This window comes from Oncorhynchus clarkii, chromosome 3 (genome assembly GCF_045791955.1).
Source record: "Oncorhynchus clarkii lewisi isolate Uvic-CL-2024 chromosome 3, UVic_Ocla_1.0, whole genome shotgun sequence".
In the NCBI taxonomy this organism is placed as follows: Eukaryota; Metazoa; Chordata; class Actinopteri; order Salmoniformes; family Salmonidae; genus Oncorhynchus; species Oncorhynchus clarkii.
The window spans coordinates 14,933,238-14,954,001 of NC_092149.1; the positions used below are offsets into that span (position 1 = coordinate 14,933,238).

The 20,764-nt window shown below is 42.0% G+C and overlaps 1 protein-coding gene across 1 annotated transcript; it reads left to right on the plus strand.

The window, feature by feature from the left end:
* Positions 1 to 717: 717 nt before the first annotated feature.
* LOC139388795 (uncharacterized) lies at positions 718 to 20,711 on the plus strand. The gene is made up of 6 exons (XM_071135720.1): positions 718 to 1,323; positions 11,199 to 13,875; positions 14,181 to 14,338; positions 15,551 to 15,613; positions 15,812 to 15,997; positions 16,098 to 20,711. Exons 2-6 carry the CDS (start codon positions 13,109 to 13,111, stop codon positions 17,273 to 17,275), a joined length of 2,352 nt encoding a protein of 783 aa, XP_070991821.1. The 5' UTR covers positions 718 to 1,323; positions 11,199 to 13,108; the 3' UTR covers positions 17,276 to 20,711.
* The last annotated feature ends 53 nt before the right edge of the window (positions 20,712 to 20,764 follow it).

Below are 20,764 nucleotides of genomic sequence, written 5' to 3' on the forward strand. Positions count from 1 at the left end.
CAAGGCAGAAAAATATCAAAGGCCCCCATTTTGATGTATTTTTGCGCATTATCATCTGATGACCAGCAGCATTATGATGACTGATGGCTGTCAATTTCCATCTTCATGTTTTTCTTCTAACACCTGTGACACTGTAGAGCAGCAGGGCTGGACTACCTCATTTTGGGCCCCGGGGCACCTACCTCCAGGGGGTTTTGTCATGAGGCTGAGAGAAAATGTTGCAGTTTTAAAGCTAATTTCATGCAATTATACACATTTTGCCATGAGGCAAAGTAAAAAATGTGCTGTTTATAGTTTATATCATGCTATTCTTCACATTTGACCATGAGGCTGAGAGTAAACTGCAGTTTTAAAGCTGATTTCCTGCAACTTTGCCATTGCTTATGACGTGTTCGGGGGCCGTGGCACGTTTGCGGTCCATAATGGTCCACAATCCGGCTCTGCATAGCAGTTGCAGTGCATTATTGAGAATGATTGAGAAGGATAGCTCATGTCTTCTGTATACAGTCTTTCTGGTATTGGAACCAATCGTATTGGAACCATAATCACTTCCTTAAACCAATTACAGACCATCATTGATGGGATGGAACTCAGCATCCGAAAGCCCTGGAGAGAACTCTCATCAACACCAGTTCGAGCGACCAATGGGAGCGCACTTGAGCTTTGCGGACCTTAGTGAGACCAGTCGCACAATCCCATAGGCATTGTATGATCGGGGTCGGTCGGAATTTTTGACGGAACTCTTTATATCAGCATGGAATAAATGCAACGCAAATTTGCAGAGGAAAAATTTGTAGTTTAATTCAGGAAGACAAAAATCTGGCGACCTTCCTTTTGACGGTGTGATATGCCTATTGTGCTGCACTTGCTTGCTATAGTGAGTTTCGTAGGATAGCTAGATTGGCGTGTTCTTCTACGGATTTTTTTTTTACCAGACAATTATATGTGCAACACATGGAATTTATGCACATCGTTTAGTTACAAAATGTATTTCAACAGAAAAAGTTAGACAATATTTCCATAAACTTGCCATTGCACAGCTTGTAGGCTATTCTAATAATAGTTTATTCCATCGATAGAGTCAACTAAAAGAGTTTAGCTAAGGCTAGTAAAAATAAATAGTGCAGATATGTCATATTGTCGACGGATATGCTGGTACACAACATTGGGCAGCAGTTTATCGACTACAAAATGAGGATGATTTGTCACAATAGTCTTCCTTCAACAGTTTATAAGACAGTCGTTATTGTCTAACCAGAGCGAATGTATCGCAGCAATCCAGTGCGCACGGTCTCCCCGGCTGTTATCCGGCAGAACGCGCAGGTAAGACATGGCAATATATGAACCTTTTTTGATGCAGGAACATCATGAAACAAATGCTCAGTAATAGTTTAAATTGTCTTCGTGTTTCTCGTTACCTCGGGTTCCACATATGGCACAAAGTGATTTGCTATCAATGTGGATAAATATAGGATACAGTAACAAAACATATTGATTTGAAAGCTGCGCCACAGAAATCGACTTATCACATACACACGCTTGTAAGACGCAGCTGATACACATTGACACCGTTTTTATACATTGATACTTCATATGTGATTAGACTACACACACGCAGCCAGTCAGTGTATACACACTCGGGTTCTTATACACCCACGCACGCTTAATGATACATGCAAGTAATACCTCCGTAACCTACATGCAATAATGTATGCGTGCAGTGGCTGAGCTACAAGTTGTTAACCTGTAAAAGATATAGATGTGCCGAAGTCCATTCATACACAGACCGGTTACAGCCAGATATGGGTACACAAGCAGCTGCAGGTTCATTGCGCAGTTAAACTCACTATGGGCATTTCAGATTTACGTCTGTTTGCACTAGGCTACTTCTTCTTTGCTGGCCTTTTATCAGAACTAAAGCCATTTTTTGTGCAGGGTGCATATTAGACTCTATTGTTTTTCAATATGGAATATGAAAGGAATGTTGTTCAAATGTGAGCATTTAACATTTTGCTCTTCACAGGGTGTGGAGATATTTCCCTCTCCACACCCAGATTGGATCAAACCAATCCGAAACCAATGAGTCATGATGGACAAGTTTTGTTAACATCTTCTTCACACTATAGTATCGTAAATCAATAAGCAAGATGCTGTTGCTGTGATACAATGGCATGCAGGATTAGTCCTGTGTGTTTGTTCTGAATAAGTTTAGTGTCATGTCATGATGTCCTTCCTTCAGTGGACATGGAACTCATGGATACATCTTTCTGATCTGCACAGCACTGAGTGTTTTGTCCTTCACATTTTGTTCCCATGTATTCTCTCACTCCCTCCCTCCTTTCCTCCTGTCCTTTAGCATGAAACAATGTATGTGAGACAGCCTTGCCTCTGCCCCCACTCCTCATGCAACTGCAGTGCTTCTAGTCAGGAAGAGACATAACTATAGAGACATCTATAGAGAGACATTTATAGAGAGGAATCTAACTTACAATGTTACAGTATAAACTCAGTGGCCAGTTTAAGGTACACCCATCTAGTACCGTGTCAGACCTCCTTTGTCACCAGAACAGCCTGAATTCTTTGGGGCATGGACACGTTGCTCAATTGGTATCAAGGGACCTAACGTGTACCAGGAAATCATTCCCCACACCATTACACCACCGCTACCAGCCTGTCCATGCAGGATGGGGCCATGGACTCTTGCTGCTTACGCCAAATCCTGACTCTGCCATCAGCATGACGCAACAGGAACTGGGATTCATTGGACCAGCCAAAGTTTTGTCCAGTGCTGTTGATCATGTGCCCACTGGAGCCGCTTCTTCTTGTTCTTGTTTTTTGCTGATAGGAGTGGAACCCGGTGTGGTCGTCTGTTGCAATAGCCAATCTGTGACAAGGAACAACGAGTTGTGCATTCCAAGATGCCATTCTGCACACCATTGTTGTACTGCGTCATTATTTGCCTGTTTGTGGCCTGCCTGTTGCATGATTCTTGCCATTCTTCTTCGACCTCTCATCAGCAAGCTGTTTTCGCCCACAGGATTGTCACTTACTGGATGCTTTTTGTTTGTCGCAACATTCTCGGTAAACCCTAGACTATCGTGAGTGAATAGCCCAGGAAGCCAGCTGTTTCTGAGACACTCGAAACCGCACGCCTGGCACTGACGATCATACCATGCTTAAGTCGCTCATTTTGCCCATTCTAGCGTTCAATCGAACAGTATCTGAATGCCTCGATGCTTGCTTTATATAGCACGCCACTACCATGTGATTCAATCTGTAGTGGCAAACTATTTTTGTAAACTGGCCACTGATTGTATAGTAGTAATTATATTGATATAACTATAGAGACTAACTTACAGTATATAGTGGTAACTATAGATATATAACTATAGAGACATCCAACTTCTGATGTTACAGTATATAGTGGGAACTATAGAGATATAACTATAGAGATATAACTATAGAGACATCTAACTTACAATGTTACAATATATAGTGGTAAGTATAGAGATATAACTATAGAGACATCTAACTTACAATGTTACAGTATATAGTGGTAAGTATAGAGATATAACTATAGAGACATCTAACTTACAATGTTACAGTATATAGTGGTAAGTATAGAGATATAACTATAGAGACTATCTTACAGTATATAGTGGTAACTATAGAGATATAACTTTAGAGACATCTATAGAGATATGACTATGGAGACTGTGCAATCCGGTTTCCGAGCCGGTCACGGGTGCACCTCAGCCACGCTCAAGGTACTAAACGATATCATAACCTCCATCGATAAAAGACAGTACTGTGCAGCCGTCTTCATCAAGCCTGGCCATGGCTTTCGACTCTGTCAATCACCATATTCTTATCGGCAGACTCAGTAGCCTCAGTTTTGCCTAGCCTGGATCACCAACTACTTTGCAGACAGAGTTCAGTGTGTCAAATCGGAGGGCATGTTGTCCTGTCCTCTGGCAGTCTCTATGGGGGTACCACAGGGTTCAATTCTCGGGCTGACTCTTTTCTCTGTATATATCAATGATGTTGCTCTTGCTGCGGGCGATTCTCTGATCCACCTCTACGCAGACGACACCATTCTGTATACTTCTGGCCCTTCCTTGGACACTGTGCTATCTAACCTCCAAACAAGCTTCAATGCCATACAACACTCCTTCCGTGGCCTCCAACTGCTCTTAAACGCTAGTAAAACCAAATGCATGCTTTTCAACCGTTCGCTGCCTGCACCCGCACGCCCGACTAGCATCACCACCCTGGATGGTTCTGACCTAGAATGTGTGGACATCTATAAGTACCTAGGTGTCTGGCTAGACTGCAAACTCTCCTTCCAGACTCATATCAAACATCTCCAATCCAAAATCAAATCTAGAGTCGGCTTTCTATTTCGCAATAAAGCCTCCTTCACTCACGCCGCAAAACTTACCCTAGTAAAACTGACTATCCTACCAATCCTCGACTTCGGCGATGTCATCTACAAAATAGCTTCCAATACTCTACTCAGAAAACTGGATGCAGTTTATCACAGTGCCATCCGTTTTGTTACTAAAGCACCTTATACCACCCACCACTGCGACCTGTATGCTCTAGTCGGCTGGCCCTAGCTACATGTTCGTCGCCAGACCCACTGGCTCCAGGTCATCTACAAGTCTATGCTAGGTAAAGCTCCACCTTATCTCAGTTCACTGGTCACGATGGTAGCACACGCTCCAGCAGGTGTATCTCACTGATCATCCCTAAAGCCAAAACCTCATTTGGCCGCCATTCCTTCCAGTTCTCTGCTGCCTGTGACTGGAACAAATTGCAAAAATCCCTGAAGTTGGAGACTTTTATCTCCCTCACCAACTTTAAACATCTGCTATCTGAGCAGCTAACCGATCGCTGCAGCTGTACATAGTCCATCGGTATATAGCCCACCCAATTTACCTACCTCATCCCCATACTGTTTTTATTTTATTTACTTTTCTGCTCTTTTGCACACCAGTATCTCTACCTGCACATGTTCCTCTGATCATTTATCACTCCAGTGTTAATCTGCTAACTTGTAATTATTCACTCCTATGGCCTATTTATTGCCTACCTCCTCATGCCTTTTGCACACAATGTATATAGATTATTTTTTTCTACTATGTTATTGACTTGTTTATTGTTTGTTGTTTACTCCATGTGTAACTCTGTGTTGTTGTCTGTTCACACTGCTATGCTTTATCTTGGCCAGGTCACAGTTGTAAATGAGAACTTGTTCTCAACTAGCCTACCTGGTTAAATAAAGGTGAAATAAAAATAAACATAAAATAGAGACATCTAACTTCTGATGTTACCGGATATAGTGGTAACTATAGAGATATACCTATAGAGATATCTAACTTCTGATGTTACAGGATATAGTGGTAACTATAGAGATATACCTATAGAGATATCTAACTTCTGATGTTACATGATATAGTGGTAACTATAGAGATATACCTATAAAGATATCTAACTTCTGATGTTACAGTATATAGTGGTAACAATAGAGATATAACTATAGAGACATCTAACTTAAAATGTTACAATATATATAACTTCTGATGTTAACGTATATAGTGGTAACTATAGAGATATACCTATAGAGATATAACTATAGAGATATATAACTTCTGATGTTACAGGATATAGTGGTAACTATAGAGATATAACTATAGAGATATAACTATAGAGACTAACTTACAGTATATAGTGGTAACTATAGAGATATAACTATAGAGACATCTAACTTCTGATGTTACAGGATATAGTGGTAACTATAGAGATATAACTATAGAGATATCTAACTTCTGATGTTACAGGATATAGTGGTAACTATAGAGATATAACTATAGAAATATAACTATAGAGACTAACTTACAGTATATAGTGGTAACTATAGAGATATACCTATAGAGATATCTAACTTCTGATGTTACAGGATATAGTGGTAACTATAGAGATATAACTATAGAGATATAACTATAGAGATATATAACTTACGATTTTACAGTATGTAGTGGGAAGTATAGAGATATAACTATAGAGACTAACTTTCAGTATATAGTGGTAACAATAGAGATATGACTATAGAGACATCTATCTTCTGATGTTACAGTAGATAGTGGTAACTATAGAGATATGACTATAGAGATGTCTAATTTACTATGTTACAGAATATAGTGGTAACTATAGAGATATACAGTGGGGAGAACAAGTATTTGATACACTGCCGATTTTGCAAATGTTCCTACTTACAAAGCATGTAAAGGTCTGTCATTTTTATCATAGGTACACTTCAACTGTGAGAGATGTAATCTAAAACAAAAATCTAGAAAATCACATTGTATGATTTTTAAGTAATTAATTAGCATTTTATTGCATGACATAAGTATTTGATACATCAGAAAAGCATAACTTAATATTTGTTACAGAAACCTTTTTTTGCAATTGCAGAGATCATACGTTTCATGTAGTTCTTGACCAGGTTTGCACACACTGCAGCAGCGATTTTGGTCCACTCCTCCATACATACCTTCTCCAGATCCTTCAGATTTCGGGGCTGTCGCTGGGCAATATGGACTTTCAGCTCCCTCCAAAGATTTTCTATTGGGTTAAGGACTGGAGACTGGCTAGGCCACTTCCTGGACCTTGAGATGCTTCTTATGGAGCCACTCCTTAGTTGCCCTGGCTGTGTGTTTCGGGTCGTTGTCATGCTGGAAGACCCAGCCACGACCCATCTTCAATGCTCTTACTGAGGGAAGGAGGTTGTTGACCAAGATCTCGCAATACATGGCCCCATCCATCCTCCCCTCAATATGGTGCAGTCGTCCTGTCCCCTTTGCAGAAAAGCATCCCCAAAGAATGATGCTTCCACCTCCATGCTTCACGGTTGGGATGGTGTTCTTGAGGTTGTACTCATCCTTCTTCTTCCTCCAAACACGGCGAGTGGAGTTTATACCAAAAAGCTCTATTTTTGTCTCATCAGACCACATGACCTTCTCCCATTCCTCCTCTGGATCATCCAGATGGTCATTGGCAAACTTCACACGGGCCTGGACATGCGCTGGCTTGAGCAGGAGGACCTTGTGTGCGCTGCAGGATTTTAATCCATGACGGCGTAGTGTGTTATTATTGGTTTTCTTTGAGACTGTGGTCCCAGCTCCCTTCAGGTCATTGACCAGGTCCTGTTGTGTAGTTCTGGGCTGATCCCTCACCTTCCTCATGATCATTGATGCCCCACGAGGTGAGATCTTGCATGGAGCCCCAGACCGAGGGTGATTGACCGTCATCTTGAACTTCTTCCATTTTCTAATAATTGCGCCAACAGTTGTTGCCTTCTCACCAAGCTGCTTGCCTATTGTCCTGTAGCCCATCCCAGCCTTGTGCAGGTCTAAAATTTTATCCCTGATGTCCTTACACAGTTCTCTGGTCTTGGTCATTGTGTAGAGGTTGGAGTCTGTTTGATTGAGTGTGTGGACAGGTGTCTTTTATACAGGTAACGAGTTCAAACAGGTGCAGTTTATACAGGCAATGAGTGGAGAACAGGAGGGCTTCTTAAAGAAAAACGAACATTCTGTGAGAGCCGGAATTTTTACTGGTTGGTAGGTGATCAAATACTTATTTCATGCAATAAAATGCAAATTAATTACTTAAAAATCATACAATGTGATTTTCTGGATTTTTGTTTTAGATTCCGTCTCTCACATTTGAAGTGTACCTATGATTAAAAAATTACAGACCTCTACATGCTTTGTAAGTAGGAAAACCTGCAGTGTATCAAATACTTGTTCTCCCCATTGTAACTATAGAGACTATCTTACAGTATATAGTGGTAACTATAGAGATATAACTATAGAGACATCTAACTTCTGATGTTACAGTATATAGTGGTAACTATAGAGATATAACTATAGAGATATCTAACTTCTGATGTTACAGTATATAGTGGTAACTATAGAGATATAACTATAGAGACATCTAACCTCTGATGTTACAGTATATAGTGGTAACTATAGAGATATAACTACAGAGATATAACTATAGATATATCTAACTTACAGTATATAGTGGTAACTATAGAGATATAATTATAGAGATATGACTATAGAGACATCTAACTTCTGATGTTACAGTATATAGTGGAAACTATAGAGATATAACTAGAGAGATATAACTATAGAGACATCTAACTTACAATGTTACAGTATATAGTGGTAAGTATAGAGATATAACTATAGAGATATAACTATAGAGACTAACTTACAGTATATAGTGATATAGTATATGGTAACTATAGAGATATAACTATAGAGACATCTAACTTACAATGTTACAGTATATAGTGGTAAGTATAGAGATATAACTATAGAGATATAACTATAGAGACTAACTTACAGTATATAGTGATATAGTATATGGTAACTATAGAGATATGACTATAGAGGCATCTAACTTCTGATGTTACAGTATATAGTGGGAACTATAGAGATATAACTAGAGAGATATAACTATGGAGACATCTAACTTCTGATGTTACAGTATATAGTGGTAAGTATAGAGATATAACTATAGAGACTATCTTACAGTATATATATATATTTTTTTATTTGACCTTTATTTAACTAGGCAAGTCAGTTAAGAACAAATCCTTATGTTCAATGACAGCCTAGGAACAGAGGGTTAACAGCCTGGTCAGGGGCAGAACGACAGATTTGTACCTTGTTTGAACTTGCAACCTTCCAGTTACTAGTCCAACGCTCTAACCACTAGGCTACCCTGCCGCCCCATATAGTGGTAACTATAGAGATATAACTATAGAGATATCTAACTTACAGTATATAGTGGTAACTATGAAGATATAACTATAGAGATATAACTATAGAGACTAACTTACAGTATATAGTGTTATCTATAGAGATAAACCTATGCAGACGTCTAACCTACGATGTTACAGTATATAGTGGGAACTATAGAGATTTAACTATAGAGATATAACTATAGAGATATAACTATAGAGACTAACTTTCAGTATATAATGGTAATAATAGAGATATAACTATAGAGACTAACTTACAGTATATAGTGTTATCTATAGAGATAAACCTATGCAGACTAACTTACGATGTTACAGTATATAGTGGTAACTATAGAGATATAACTATAGAGATATAGCTATAGAGACATCTAACTTCTCATGTCACAGTATATAGTGGGAACTATAGAGATATAACTATAGAGACTACCTTACAGTATATAGTGGTAACTATAGAGATAGAACTATAGAGATATCTAATTTCTTATGTTACAGCATATGTCATTTTTACATTTTTACTTGTAGGTGTGTTAGGATACTGGTGATACATTACAGGAATTATAACTGCATGATGTTTCACTCTAATTTGCGTCTTTAGTCGTGACAAGTCTTTTGGATTAGTTTTTCCTGCTGGAAAATGCAGGTTGGGATGCCTTTTCATGAGAATAGATGTTGTTAGTGGAAGTGATAAGGAATGTGGTGATGGAGATAGAACAATGTATAGATAGAGGATGAAATGGAAGATATTATGGTATCATGGACAACCAGTGATGATGGAGGTAGAAGTTTCAGAATTGGCTAATAGGTGTAGATTGGACAATACCTATTTTTCTCTCGCTCGCTCGCTCGCTCTCTCTCCATCTATCTCTCTCTCTTACACACAGACAGAGCTGCAGTGCTATTCTAAGAGAGTTAGCTGCCTCAACCCACGCACCAAATCTGAGAAAGAGAGAGGAAGGGAGAACGAGGGAGATGGGAGACAGGAGAGAGCGAGAGGAATGAAAGGCGAGAGGGAGAGACTCAGAATGCCTGTAGAGTATACTGCAGTCACACACACACATACACACGCACACGCACACGCACGCACACACACACACACACACACACACACACACACACACACACACACACACACACACACACACACACACACACACAATCTCTCTGACTGACATACATGCTGCCACTTCAACAACAGCATTAACAGTGTTCATTGTGCAGATATCAGATCTTGCAGATGCAAGTGAAAGGACATCCAAACCACTCTCTTCCATCATATTTCATGCTTGTTGTGTCACCCTATCTTGTTATGTTGTTTGGGCTGTGCATTTGTGGGTCTGTCTAACTGTGCTGTGCGGTGTTATATTGGTAAGTGCTGGGAGAAATGTACTTGATTCTGTGCCACCCACACACCGCCCTCCCACTCACGACCGTCTCTGCGTCTATACCTCTGGCTCTTTCCGCTCCCCACCAACTCTCTCTGCTCATTTAAATCCCGACCCTTCATTTATCCCCCTGCTCTCTCTCTCTGTTTCACTTTCTCTCCCTCTCTCATCTGCTTTTCAGGAGCTGATGCTCCTGCAAAAGGCAGACACACTAACACACAGACACACCTAGCATACCTAGTAGCTTTGTATGCATGGATTTATTGTGTATTTATTTATATAGGATCCTAAACTGTCAATGAATTATCACATCCTTCCAGTTAATTGATCTTTATTCATCAGCTCAACCTTTACCTGTTGGTTGGAACGTTAGAATGAGTGACATGCCCCTTTAATTGTGTGAGCTGACTGCGTTCAAGCTTTGTTAATTAGCTGATTGCACTTGCACACACCTGTGGCCTCCTGCCTGAAGCACTTCAGTTTGTTTAAATGGAGGATGGTGTTCTGTGTGTGAGTGGGACTGCTGGGATGTCTGCAAGTTTTTAATAAAACAACACTATTTATTACGATATCACTATCTCTGTCAATCTCATCAATGTGAGGGCCAGCTATCTCACACACACATAACAGCACACCAATTCAGGTGCATATGGCTGGCTGCCCTACACACACACACACACACACACACACACACACACACACACACACACACACACACACACACACACACAACAGCACACAAATCAAATTCCGGTGCATACAGTATGCATGGTGCACACTTCTTGACAAGTTCTATTCCAATTTATAGCTAGAAATTCATAGCAATTCATGAGTGTGTTGTCTGAGTGTTACAGAGTGTGTTGTCTGTGTGTTGCTGTGGTGTGTGTGTTAGAATACGAGGGAGGGAGTTTGGGGGGGGGGGGGGGGGGGGTCTTGATGTCCACTCTCCTAATCGATTCTTTCTGTGTTCCATACAGGATCCACAAATCTGTGAAGACATTCCAGGCCTGATCCCCTTTTTCCAAATCTGAAGACGATACAGGAAATCAAGCAGAACTTTCAGGGAATAGAAGAGTTCTTTATAAAAACTTGGAACAACAGTGAGAACTGCTGGTTGTATTCTCCATTGTTTTTATTCACATGTATTGAAACAAGTAGAGCCATCAGTGATTTCAGCAGCCCCCCTGCCTCCCCTATCCATGCCTACATGCTCAGCAACAGATAAGAACTGTTTTGATAATTGTATGTAATTATAATTTGTGTGGGAGACGGAGCTGTCTCTGTCTATTATCACCTGTAACCTCAGACACAATAACTCCACGCATTTACATATTTCTCTCCAAAAATGCTTTTCTTTCAGTTTTAGGACCAAATCAGGAATAATCAGAGTTATTGAAGGAATGGCACATGTGAACTACAACGTGCTATTCAGTCCTCAACCATCATAATGAGACACAACTGAATTCAATCTGTAGGGTTACATCTAAACCTCAAGCTCTTTTCCTTGTATATTCTATACTAGACCATACATACTAAGTTTGTACATCTAAAAACAGAGGTACCCATCCAGCCACTAGCTGTCTATTTGATATAATACGATTTGTCGTACCGTTTTATACTTTCTCCTCATTTGTGGTATTCACTGTCCTCTGTCCTTAATGTAGGGCGCTGGCTCTGTAGCCTTCAGCCCAATCAGAGGAACAGTAAGTGCCTATGCATTTTAGATAAGACCATAAAAAATGTAAGTAAATAAGTGGCCAATGCATTATGTAGTTAGTGACCTGTGATGTTTATATGCCTGGAAGCGCAATGTCCTGCTTTACAGTCACACAGTATGTTTACACTACGCCACAGCCAATCAGTGCCCTGACCCGTCAAGAACCACAACCTCTCCAACTGCCATTCAAATGGTCTGCAACATCTAAAAGCACAGGAACACAAATGATTTAGATGTATTTAGTACACATCTTTTATTAAGCATGAGATTTATTTAGTACAAATCTTTTATTAAGCATAATATTGAAACATTTAGACATTTATATGTAGAGATTTTTCTACTTTTTCAGAGAATATTAGTTTACAGGTTGAGTCTAAGTGCAAACTTGGAATGTATCCAGTGGCAAAACGACATGATTGAATCATTAACGGTTTACATTTTAGGATGAATGTTTACAGAGGACTGTTGCCCTTAAAACACAGGCCTACGTGTCATTTTGTGACATATTATTTTACAAGTGCCATAACCGAAAGGAAATGTATAAAATTGCCATAACTCATTGAGGAAGCTTACTTCTTGTCTTCAGCTAAACAAAGCTCAACGTGTTCAGGAATACGTCATGGTGAAGGTAAAAACCCTCTGTTTGACCTTTCATCCAAGGAGATTCCATCTATTTTTGTATTTTTGCATGTGAATGTTAAAACCTCAAACTAACTTCACATGATTCATAGCTAGGCTTTGTATGGTAGATAGATTCTAGAACTAGGAGAAGAAATAGACGATCTGGGTTTGATCAATTTACCCTCGTTTACTCTGTGAGGCTTATACAGGTCTGATTTTACTGTAATGGGATGCAGAATATTATCACAGAAGATGTTGAAGATAATAGTAACAGAATGAAAGCCATGTAAATACCTCTGTCACCAATGGTTGACACTTACAACTGGTTGACACTAATGACTTCCATCTCTTAAAGCATATCTAGAATTAATTCACAAAGTTCATCAGACATATTAATTATTAAATTAAGATATTTTGAAATACCAAACAACTCATACCTGCTACCTAAATGTTTCAAATCGTTAATTTAGTGGTTTAATTCTGAAAAAAGGACAGCCTTGTAACAGCGTTGAGTCGACAACAGAAAATAGAGCTCTTAGTCATGTAAAGATGACGCCCACCACCAATCTCCACGTCTTCGCCGTCTCCCTCCTCTCTCTCCTTGCTGCCCCACTTACCACAGCTGAGGACAGCTCCCCCTCTCCCACTCCCTCTCCCCTACGTACCGACCCCCGGCCTCGCCAGGGGGGCTCCACCGACCCCCCTCAGTCCGCCCCCAGCCCCCCTCTCCTCCTCCTGACCATCCATGCCAACCGCCCCTCTGCCCTCCGGGGCAGGCCCAAAGCTCCAGAGAAACTTCCAGAATCCCCTGGGGTTCTGGAGACCCCTCCCCGACCCCTGGCCCAAATCATGTTCCCCAAGAACGTGACGTCTGCGGCAGCGGGAGCCCTGGCTCCTCCGTTGCGCGCGGCCCAGGTGGCTCCTCCTCCCCACAGACTGGTGGACGTGGACGTGTGCCATGGTTACTATGACGTCATGGGCCAGTTGGACAACACCTTCAATTGTTCCAAGGACAGCTTCATCTACTGCTGTGGCAGCTGCCACTACCGCTTCTGCTGCCCCGACCCCACCCGTCGTTTGGAGCAGAGCAGCTGTACCAACTACGACTCCCCGGATTGGGCCAAGACCCCGCCACCAAACGCCATACTCCTGGATGATGATGAGCCAGAACTGGACCCTCTGCAGCCTCTGAGCCACAACACAGGCTTTGTGATTGGAGGTGTCATTGTGTTTATGGTAGCGGTTGCCGTGGGGATTAAGATAATGTTCAACAAGGTGTCGCAGCAGGCCAACAACGGAGAGATCAACATGCCCAGGTGAGGGGAGGGGTCAATCAGTCACAGACCAGACAGATGAACAGACAGAGCGCAAGACAGACAGACAGTCACACAGACAGATGGACAGTCAGACAGACAGACAAACACAGATTCTTTAATCATTTCATAATGTTGTTATAACATGTTTATAGCATGTTTCATTCATAAGATTAGACAAGATATGATATCGTTAATGCCGGGGGGGGGGGGGGGACTGTTATTACTCCAGGCAATAAAACACATTTTACACCTAATTACTTGTACGTTTACATTTTTGACATTCTCTTTTTGGTTTCTCCTCTCAGAGCGCTGGTGGACATGTTGCGTCACCAGTCCAGTCCAGTGCAGCAGGATGAGAGGAACAACAGCGTGGCTCTGTGTGGTTCAGGGGAGGGACAGGGTACGCTGGGCAGACCTCCCAAAAACCTCTATGCCCCTGGCCTGCCCAGCAAGGACAACAGACGTGAGTGGCCAGGGGAGCATTCAGTTGGAACAAACGGGAAACATGTTTTTAAATTTAAAAGGGAAATGAGGACAAGCTCTAATAGTACACTTCTGTTTCAAAGTCGTTTCTCCTGTTTTGTGCTGTTGTTGGGCTTTAGGCTTATTTCAAACTGTCTTGTAAGAAAGGGGAAGGAGTAAAATGGATTAGATTAGATGAGGTTATTAGTCACATGCACAGTGTTGCAGATGTAATCGCAGGGCTCAGTGAAATACTTATGATCCGAGCTCCAACAGCGCAGGTCAAAAAAAGACAAGTGAATGAGACAATAATAAAAATAATATTACAACTGTAGCAATGATAATGTCTATTGGGGGGAGGGGCAGGGTAAGTGCTATTGGGAGGGGGTAGAATATCCATAGGGGGAAAAGCAAGGGGGAGGGAGTAGGTAGCTCCCTAGTGGCTATTCAGCAGCCTGATGGTTGGTGGTAGAACCTATTGGCCAGTCTGACAGTTTTTGCCATGATACTCCTATACTGCCAGTGCCTGAGCGATGGAAGCAGGGAGAACAGGCCATGATGGCTTGGGTGCCACGAGGTCCCTGATGATCTTCTTGGCCTTTCTGCGACGCCTGGTGTTGTAGGTGTCCTGGAGGGCAGGCAGTGAGCACCTAATGGCTCGTTTGGCTGAGTGTACCACCCTTTGTAGAGCCTTGCAGTCAGCGGCGGGGGAGTTGCCGTACCAGGATGCAATGCAGACCGACAGTAGTCTCTCAATGGTGCTCCTGTAAAACACTGTGAGGGCCCTCGGAGACAGGACAAATTTATTCAGCCTCCTGAGGTAGAAGAGTCGCTGCTGTGCCTTCTTTACTACGGTGTCCCTGTGGTTTGACCATTTCATCTCATCAGATATGTCTACGTCGAGGAACTTGTAAGTTCTCGAAGAGGGACAGTTATGTGAAACAAAGTGCAATATCCTGGTCGATTCCCACAGGCTCAATAAATGATAAGTGAGTGAGCGTGTAAAGGGGAATTGGCCCAGGTAATGTAAAAGAGGATGGATGCCTTGATCTTAATATGGTTAATAAACCATGAAGCTAGAAATCACCTGATAACATCCACAATTGAGCACATCATACAGTGTATCCCTCTGCTGTCTCACTCACGTACACACACATCTACATTATGTATACACTGTTGCTCCACAGCTGATGACTGTTTGTTTGTTTTGCAGTGGGGAATATTCAACACAATTTTATCCATTCAGGAACCAGTCCCAATCACACTGCTACCATCGGTAAGTCAACTGGTGGTGTAAATGGTTGGTTCCATCGACATACTGTAATGTATGGATCTGGTGCCCTTCCATGTTTTACAGTTTTTCACAATAATGTCTTAGATGTCAATGATACCAACCTGGTTAGATAAAGGTTGTCCAAAAAACAACAATTAAGAAACAAACACACCATAACATAGCTGTCTTTTGACCCCTCAGAACACGCCCCCCGTATGAACAACACCCAGCTGGCGGCAGGAGGCACTCTTCTGTCCAGCAAACACAACAATACTAAAGAGCAGCCTTCCTTCCACCACTCCCTCCATAACCTGGCACAGCTCCCCCCATCCTACGAGAACGCCACCAAGCCAGAGCTCAACAGATACTCCTCGCTCAAACGCCTGGGTGAGTAGTGTACCACGTAGCAACATAGAGATAGACCCCGTTACACAGAAAACAATAGCTCTATTACTTATGTGTTTCACTATTCCTCTTTTGATTCCAGAAAAGAGTGGTCTTGATGAATATTCATCGGGCTACTGCACCACCAAGAGGCGTCCCCACACAGCCCAGCCCGCTCTCCAGTCCTCCAGTCACCACATCCCCTGTGGCGGAGACTACAACACCATGGGTGGGAGGGGCACCCTCCCTCGCCACGCCCCCCGCCCCTGGATTCAACCCACCGGCCTACCCCCCGTCTCCCCCACGGTCAACCCCTACCCCTTGGACCCAATCGAGCAGCACTACAATCCCAACTACGACACCCTGTCCAAGCCTGCCAGGAAGGTCATGTCGCAGGACCAGCTGCTCAACATGGGGGACGTCCCCGGGAACACTGGGACCCTCTCCAGGATGTCCAAGAACCAGCAGCACCAGTACTACAAAGCCATGGCTGCTGCTACTAAGAACTCTAACACCCAGACCCTGACAAGGAAGCCCCAGGATCGACCCCAGGAACGGCCTCAGTCCAACACCCAGACCCTGACAAGGAAGCCCCAGGATCGACCCCAGGAGCGGCCTCAGTCCAACACCCAGACCCTGACACGGAAGCCCAAGGATCGACCCCAGGAACGGCCTCAGTCCAACAACCAGACCCTGACGAGGAAGCCCAAGGATTGGGCGCAGGAGCGTCCCCAGGATCGCCTACTCATGTCCCCAGATCACCTGGAGGAGAGCATGGGTAGAGGGGTCGGAGGGATGGGAGTGGGTGTGCAGGATCCATACGCCCATGGAGGCGGGGGAGGCATGGTCCCCACTCTCCCCCGGGGTGGTCTCACCCCTCAGCAGAAAGCCCAGTCCCAGCAGAATGTATGTGCCACGCCCTCCCTGGACCGCCACCACATGATCAAGATGAACTCTCACCCCACCTCAGGGAGGGAGCAGGAGAGAAGCCAGGGCATGACGGGGCATATGAGTGGAGGCATGGGGGGAGGCATGGGGGGCTGGGGTGGTAGCGAGATGCCCGGGGCGGGGGTTGTCATGGGAACAGGAACGCTAGGGGGCCACAGCGCCAAGAGGATGGCTTTCGCTGCCAAGAGGCAGAACACTATTGAGCAGTTACACTTTATACCAGGAGGGGGCGACGGAGGAGCGGGAGGAGGAAGTAGAGGAGGAGGAAGTGGAGGAGGAGGGGGAGGCAGTCAGGGCATCAGGACAGGCAGTAAGAATGAGGTGACAGTGTGAGGGGCACCAGGTAGAAATTGCCATCAACTGCAAATCTAGGATCAGATTATCTCACCCCTAAACCCACCCTTAACCATAAGGGGGATGAACAAATATCTGACTCTGTATCAGTGGTTAGGGCAAATTCTACCTACTGTGTGTGTGGTCTTCATAAAGAGAGTAGACATACGAGAATAGGAAGGGTAGAGAAGGAAATATGGTAAATCAATCTGTACATATAGGGAGATGAGGGACTTGCTTAGAGGTCAAAATGGTAGAGGAACAGAATTATCCTGCCATTTTTATATATGTGATACATCAGCCATATTTCATATCTAATGTGCCATATTGCCATACACTGATTCCATGAATAACTGAAAAAGAACAAACATGGGAGAAATTAGATAGCTAGGACTTAGTTAAGAAACTGGTTTGTTCATGCATAACCTTGTGTTTTATATCAAATGTTTAACAGAATAAAGAAACTTTTGAGCCATATTAGAAAGGAGGGACCAAGATAATACATCTAAGTATGAGAGAGAGAAGAGTGGTGTACGGCCAGACTGTGTACTTCAGTGTTACATAGAAAAACAGGTTACACTTGTATCAAAGGATGCTGTTTTCCTCATGGAGCATTGAACTGATGATCTTCATGACCTATGATGTGGAATGTCGGATGATGTAGGGTTTTGAATCCAGGGAGTGGTATACAAGTGAGCCCGCCTCATTCTGACGCAGGAAAACAGAGCTGTCGATAGTTGCTTCTTGTGTGAAAGAATGAGTGACCTTGAGAAAATTGCTTCCATACATTCTCTAGTTGCCCCCATTAACTGATCTGAGGTCAGTTTTGCATCCCACCTCCGCCTAATAGTTATGCTCAGCATTTGGGGAGGTTGAGCTGATCCTAAATCTGTGCCTAAGTGCAACTTCTACCTGGAGCTCCCCTGTGACCCACCTGTCTTCATCAGGACAACCAAATCTGATTGAGCCATGAGTCACTATGTTTGACGAGGAACTTCTGAGTCGGTCAGCCTACCAATAGGAGGATTAGCTACTGCAACTACAGGGTATTTTCTTTCATAGAGCACAAAAAGTACAGTATGATGCAGGTGTTGCACTTCATAATACGACTGACCTTCAAAGCCATGCATTGGGATACAAATAAAATACCAGAGAAAGCACATCTGACAATCACTATTTTATTAATCTCACCAGAGGAGAACTGACACAAGCCAACATTTCTACAGGACAATACAAATGATTGGCTTCAGAGCAAGCCAAAGTGTATGTGTCTAGGGAATTGACTGTAACAAGGCAGTGGACTATAATGCATACTGTAGGACGACTCCAATGATGAAGCAGTCAGATATGAGGGTGAGACTCAGAAGAGACTTGGTTGGCTAGCATGCCCTTCATCAGAAGAGGACCTTGCTCGTTCGTAGTAACACACTCCAACCGTTCTCTATTAGGTAGAAATGTCATAATATCAATAATAATGCTTAATATTAAGGGCTATCCTATCCTACATGTGTGGCTTTGGACCATATAATACAGCATATTAATGCTTTCACTTAATTTGTGGTGTTGATATTGTCACTGACGTGTGAGTACTAATGTCCTGTAGATGCCTGGAGTCAAACTTGTAAAAATAAACATGAGCAGTTTTTTTCCAGCCCAGCTCAAAGAGGGAAACACTAAGACAGAAACGTTTTTGCACAATCCCCTGATATTTGCACCAGATAAAGACAGACATATTTTGTATCACGTCTTAGTGGTTTACATTCAGCAAAAAAGGACACTCAAATCACTGGTGATGCGCGGGGCTGTGTTTGATAAACTTAAGGGACTTAAGAAAATGAACAGACTTGTATTCGACTAAGAGAGAAGTATAACTGTATATATATATATATATCATCTACAGTATACAAAGTGTCTCATATAACTTACAAATGGACAGAAGAAAAAAATCTGACATAATTCAGGAGATAAAATGACTGACATGTTGATACAGATTTTCTTTTGACAATCTTCCTATACACAATGGTAACTTACCCAGTGAGCAAAATGGCATCTTTTAGACGTCCATGGACGTCGGCGTCAGACGGTGTTCACTGGGTAGTCCATGTCGGTTATTGTCATGATTACAACAAGTGTTATTATTAATGATTATTATAATTGTTGTTATAATTAATGGTTATCTTATAGTAATGATGTTGGTGTTATTTTTCTTAGTGAGATTTGAAGTGTTTACATGTTTTTAGATACCTATCTTTCTCATGACATTTGGTTTGTTTTTGTTACATCTGAACACAAAATGGGGATTCAAACTAACACTGTCTAATCTTGATGCATGTCAACTCCATGGCCTGGTAATGCATTGACAACATGCCTGAATACAGGGCTTTATTACAGTATGTTTTGAGACAAAGGCCCAATTACAAACCTCTCCCTAGTCCCTTTCCCTAGATGGAGCCTTCTATCTAGACTATTTGAAAATATTGCATAGGTATTAGCAAAAGTTGTGTTGGTTCCACGTGTTGGGGTGGAATCATTACACTCACCGTTCACATGGTCAGACAATATTGATAGGGACTAGGGAGGGGAAAGTTCTGGGTTTGGGACCAAATTGAAACACTTGCTAACACCACAGCCTAACCTAATAAAACCCAAAGGGTTAACACATGATGTCACAATGTATGTGTTTACATTAATGTCTTAAACACAGGTAGGTAAAAAGGGTATAACAGTAACAACCTGAATGTTCAGTAACAGTGTCTTTTTTCAGGGAATTAGGACAGCTAACCTAGTTTTAGATTTGTATTTAAGTCACAGAAAGTCTGTAGCAATGTCTGTACTATCGCCACAAGCCATAACCATTGAAACAGTCATTACATACACTTCTGCCATTATTTTGTACATGGTAAATCTTTTTTTGTGTAAGTATATTGTATTTTGTATAGCTAGTACAATCAGAATATTCTAATGGGTTGTGGCTCTCTTCTATAACACATTCATTTGAGGCTTCAACAAATTATATGTGAGTATTTAGTGGAATGTACAGTGACCACCCAAATGCTTAACATTTAACATATTTCTATATAGCCTATTATGTGGCAACAGGGATATTTTTGATGAGTAATGACACATAACACATGTAATAGATGGTGAATAAAATAAGACACAAAGAGATGAATGAATAGGTGTATGTTTCGACACCATCATTAATTAATTTAAACCTATGTAGAACGACGAAGGATAAATCTAAATCTAGATTTGTATGAGATTATATAGATTTGTATGGGATGATATTTACAAGTGAACTTCATGAATGTTTTCATGACTATTATTAATTTTAATATATAAAGGCCTACTTTTAATTTCTCCAATGCATTTTGATCCCCTTGGATACAGCAGTGATCGAACACTACATTTGTAAAATAAAGTTGGTGGAAAAGGTTGTCAGACTTGTTTCTTTCATCAGGGTCTTACTCAAGTACTGATGAAATTGTA

Excerpts from the sequence above, each read along its gene's own strand:
- LOC139388795 (XM_071135720.1), top strand. The coding sequence starts at position 13,109 with ATGACGCCCACCACCAATCTCCACGTCTTCGCCGTCTCCCTCCTCTCT. Across the intron at positions 15,614-15,811 it reads CAATCACACTGCTACCATCG|AACACGCCCCCCGTATGAAC; the intron begins GTAAGTCAACTG and ends TTGACCCCTCAG. Across the intron at positions 15,998-16,097 it reads CTCCTCGCTCAAACGCCTGG|AAAAGAGTGGTCTTGATGAA; the intron begins GTGAGTAGTGTA and ends TTTTGATTCCAG.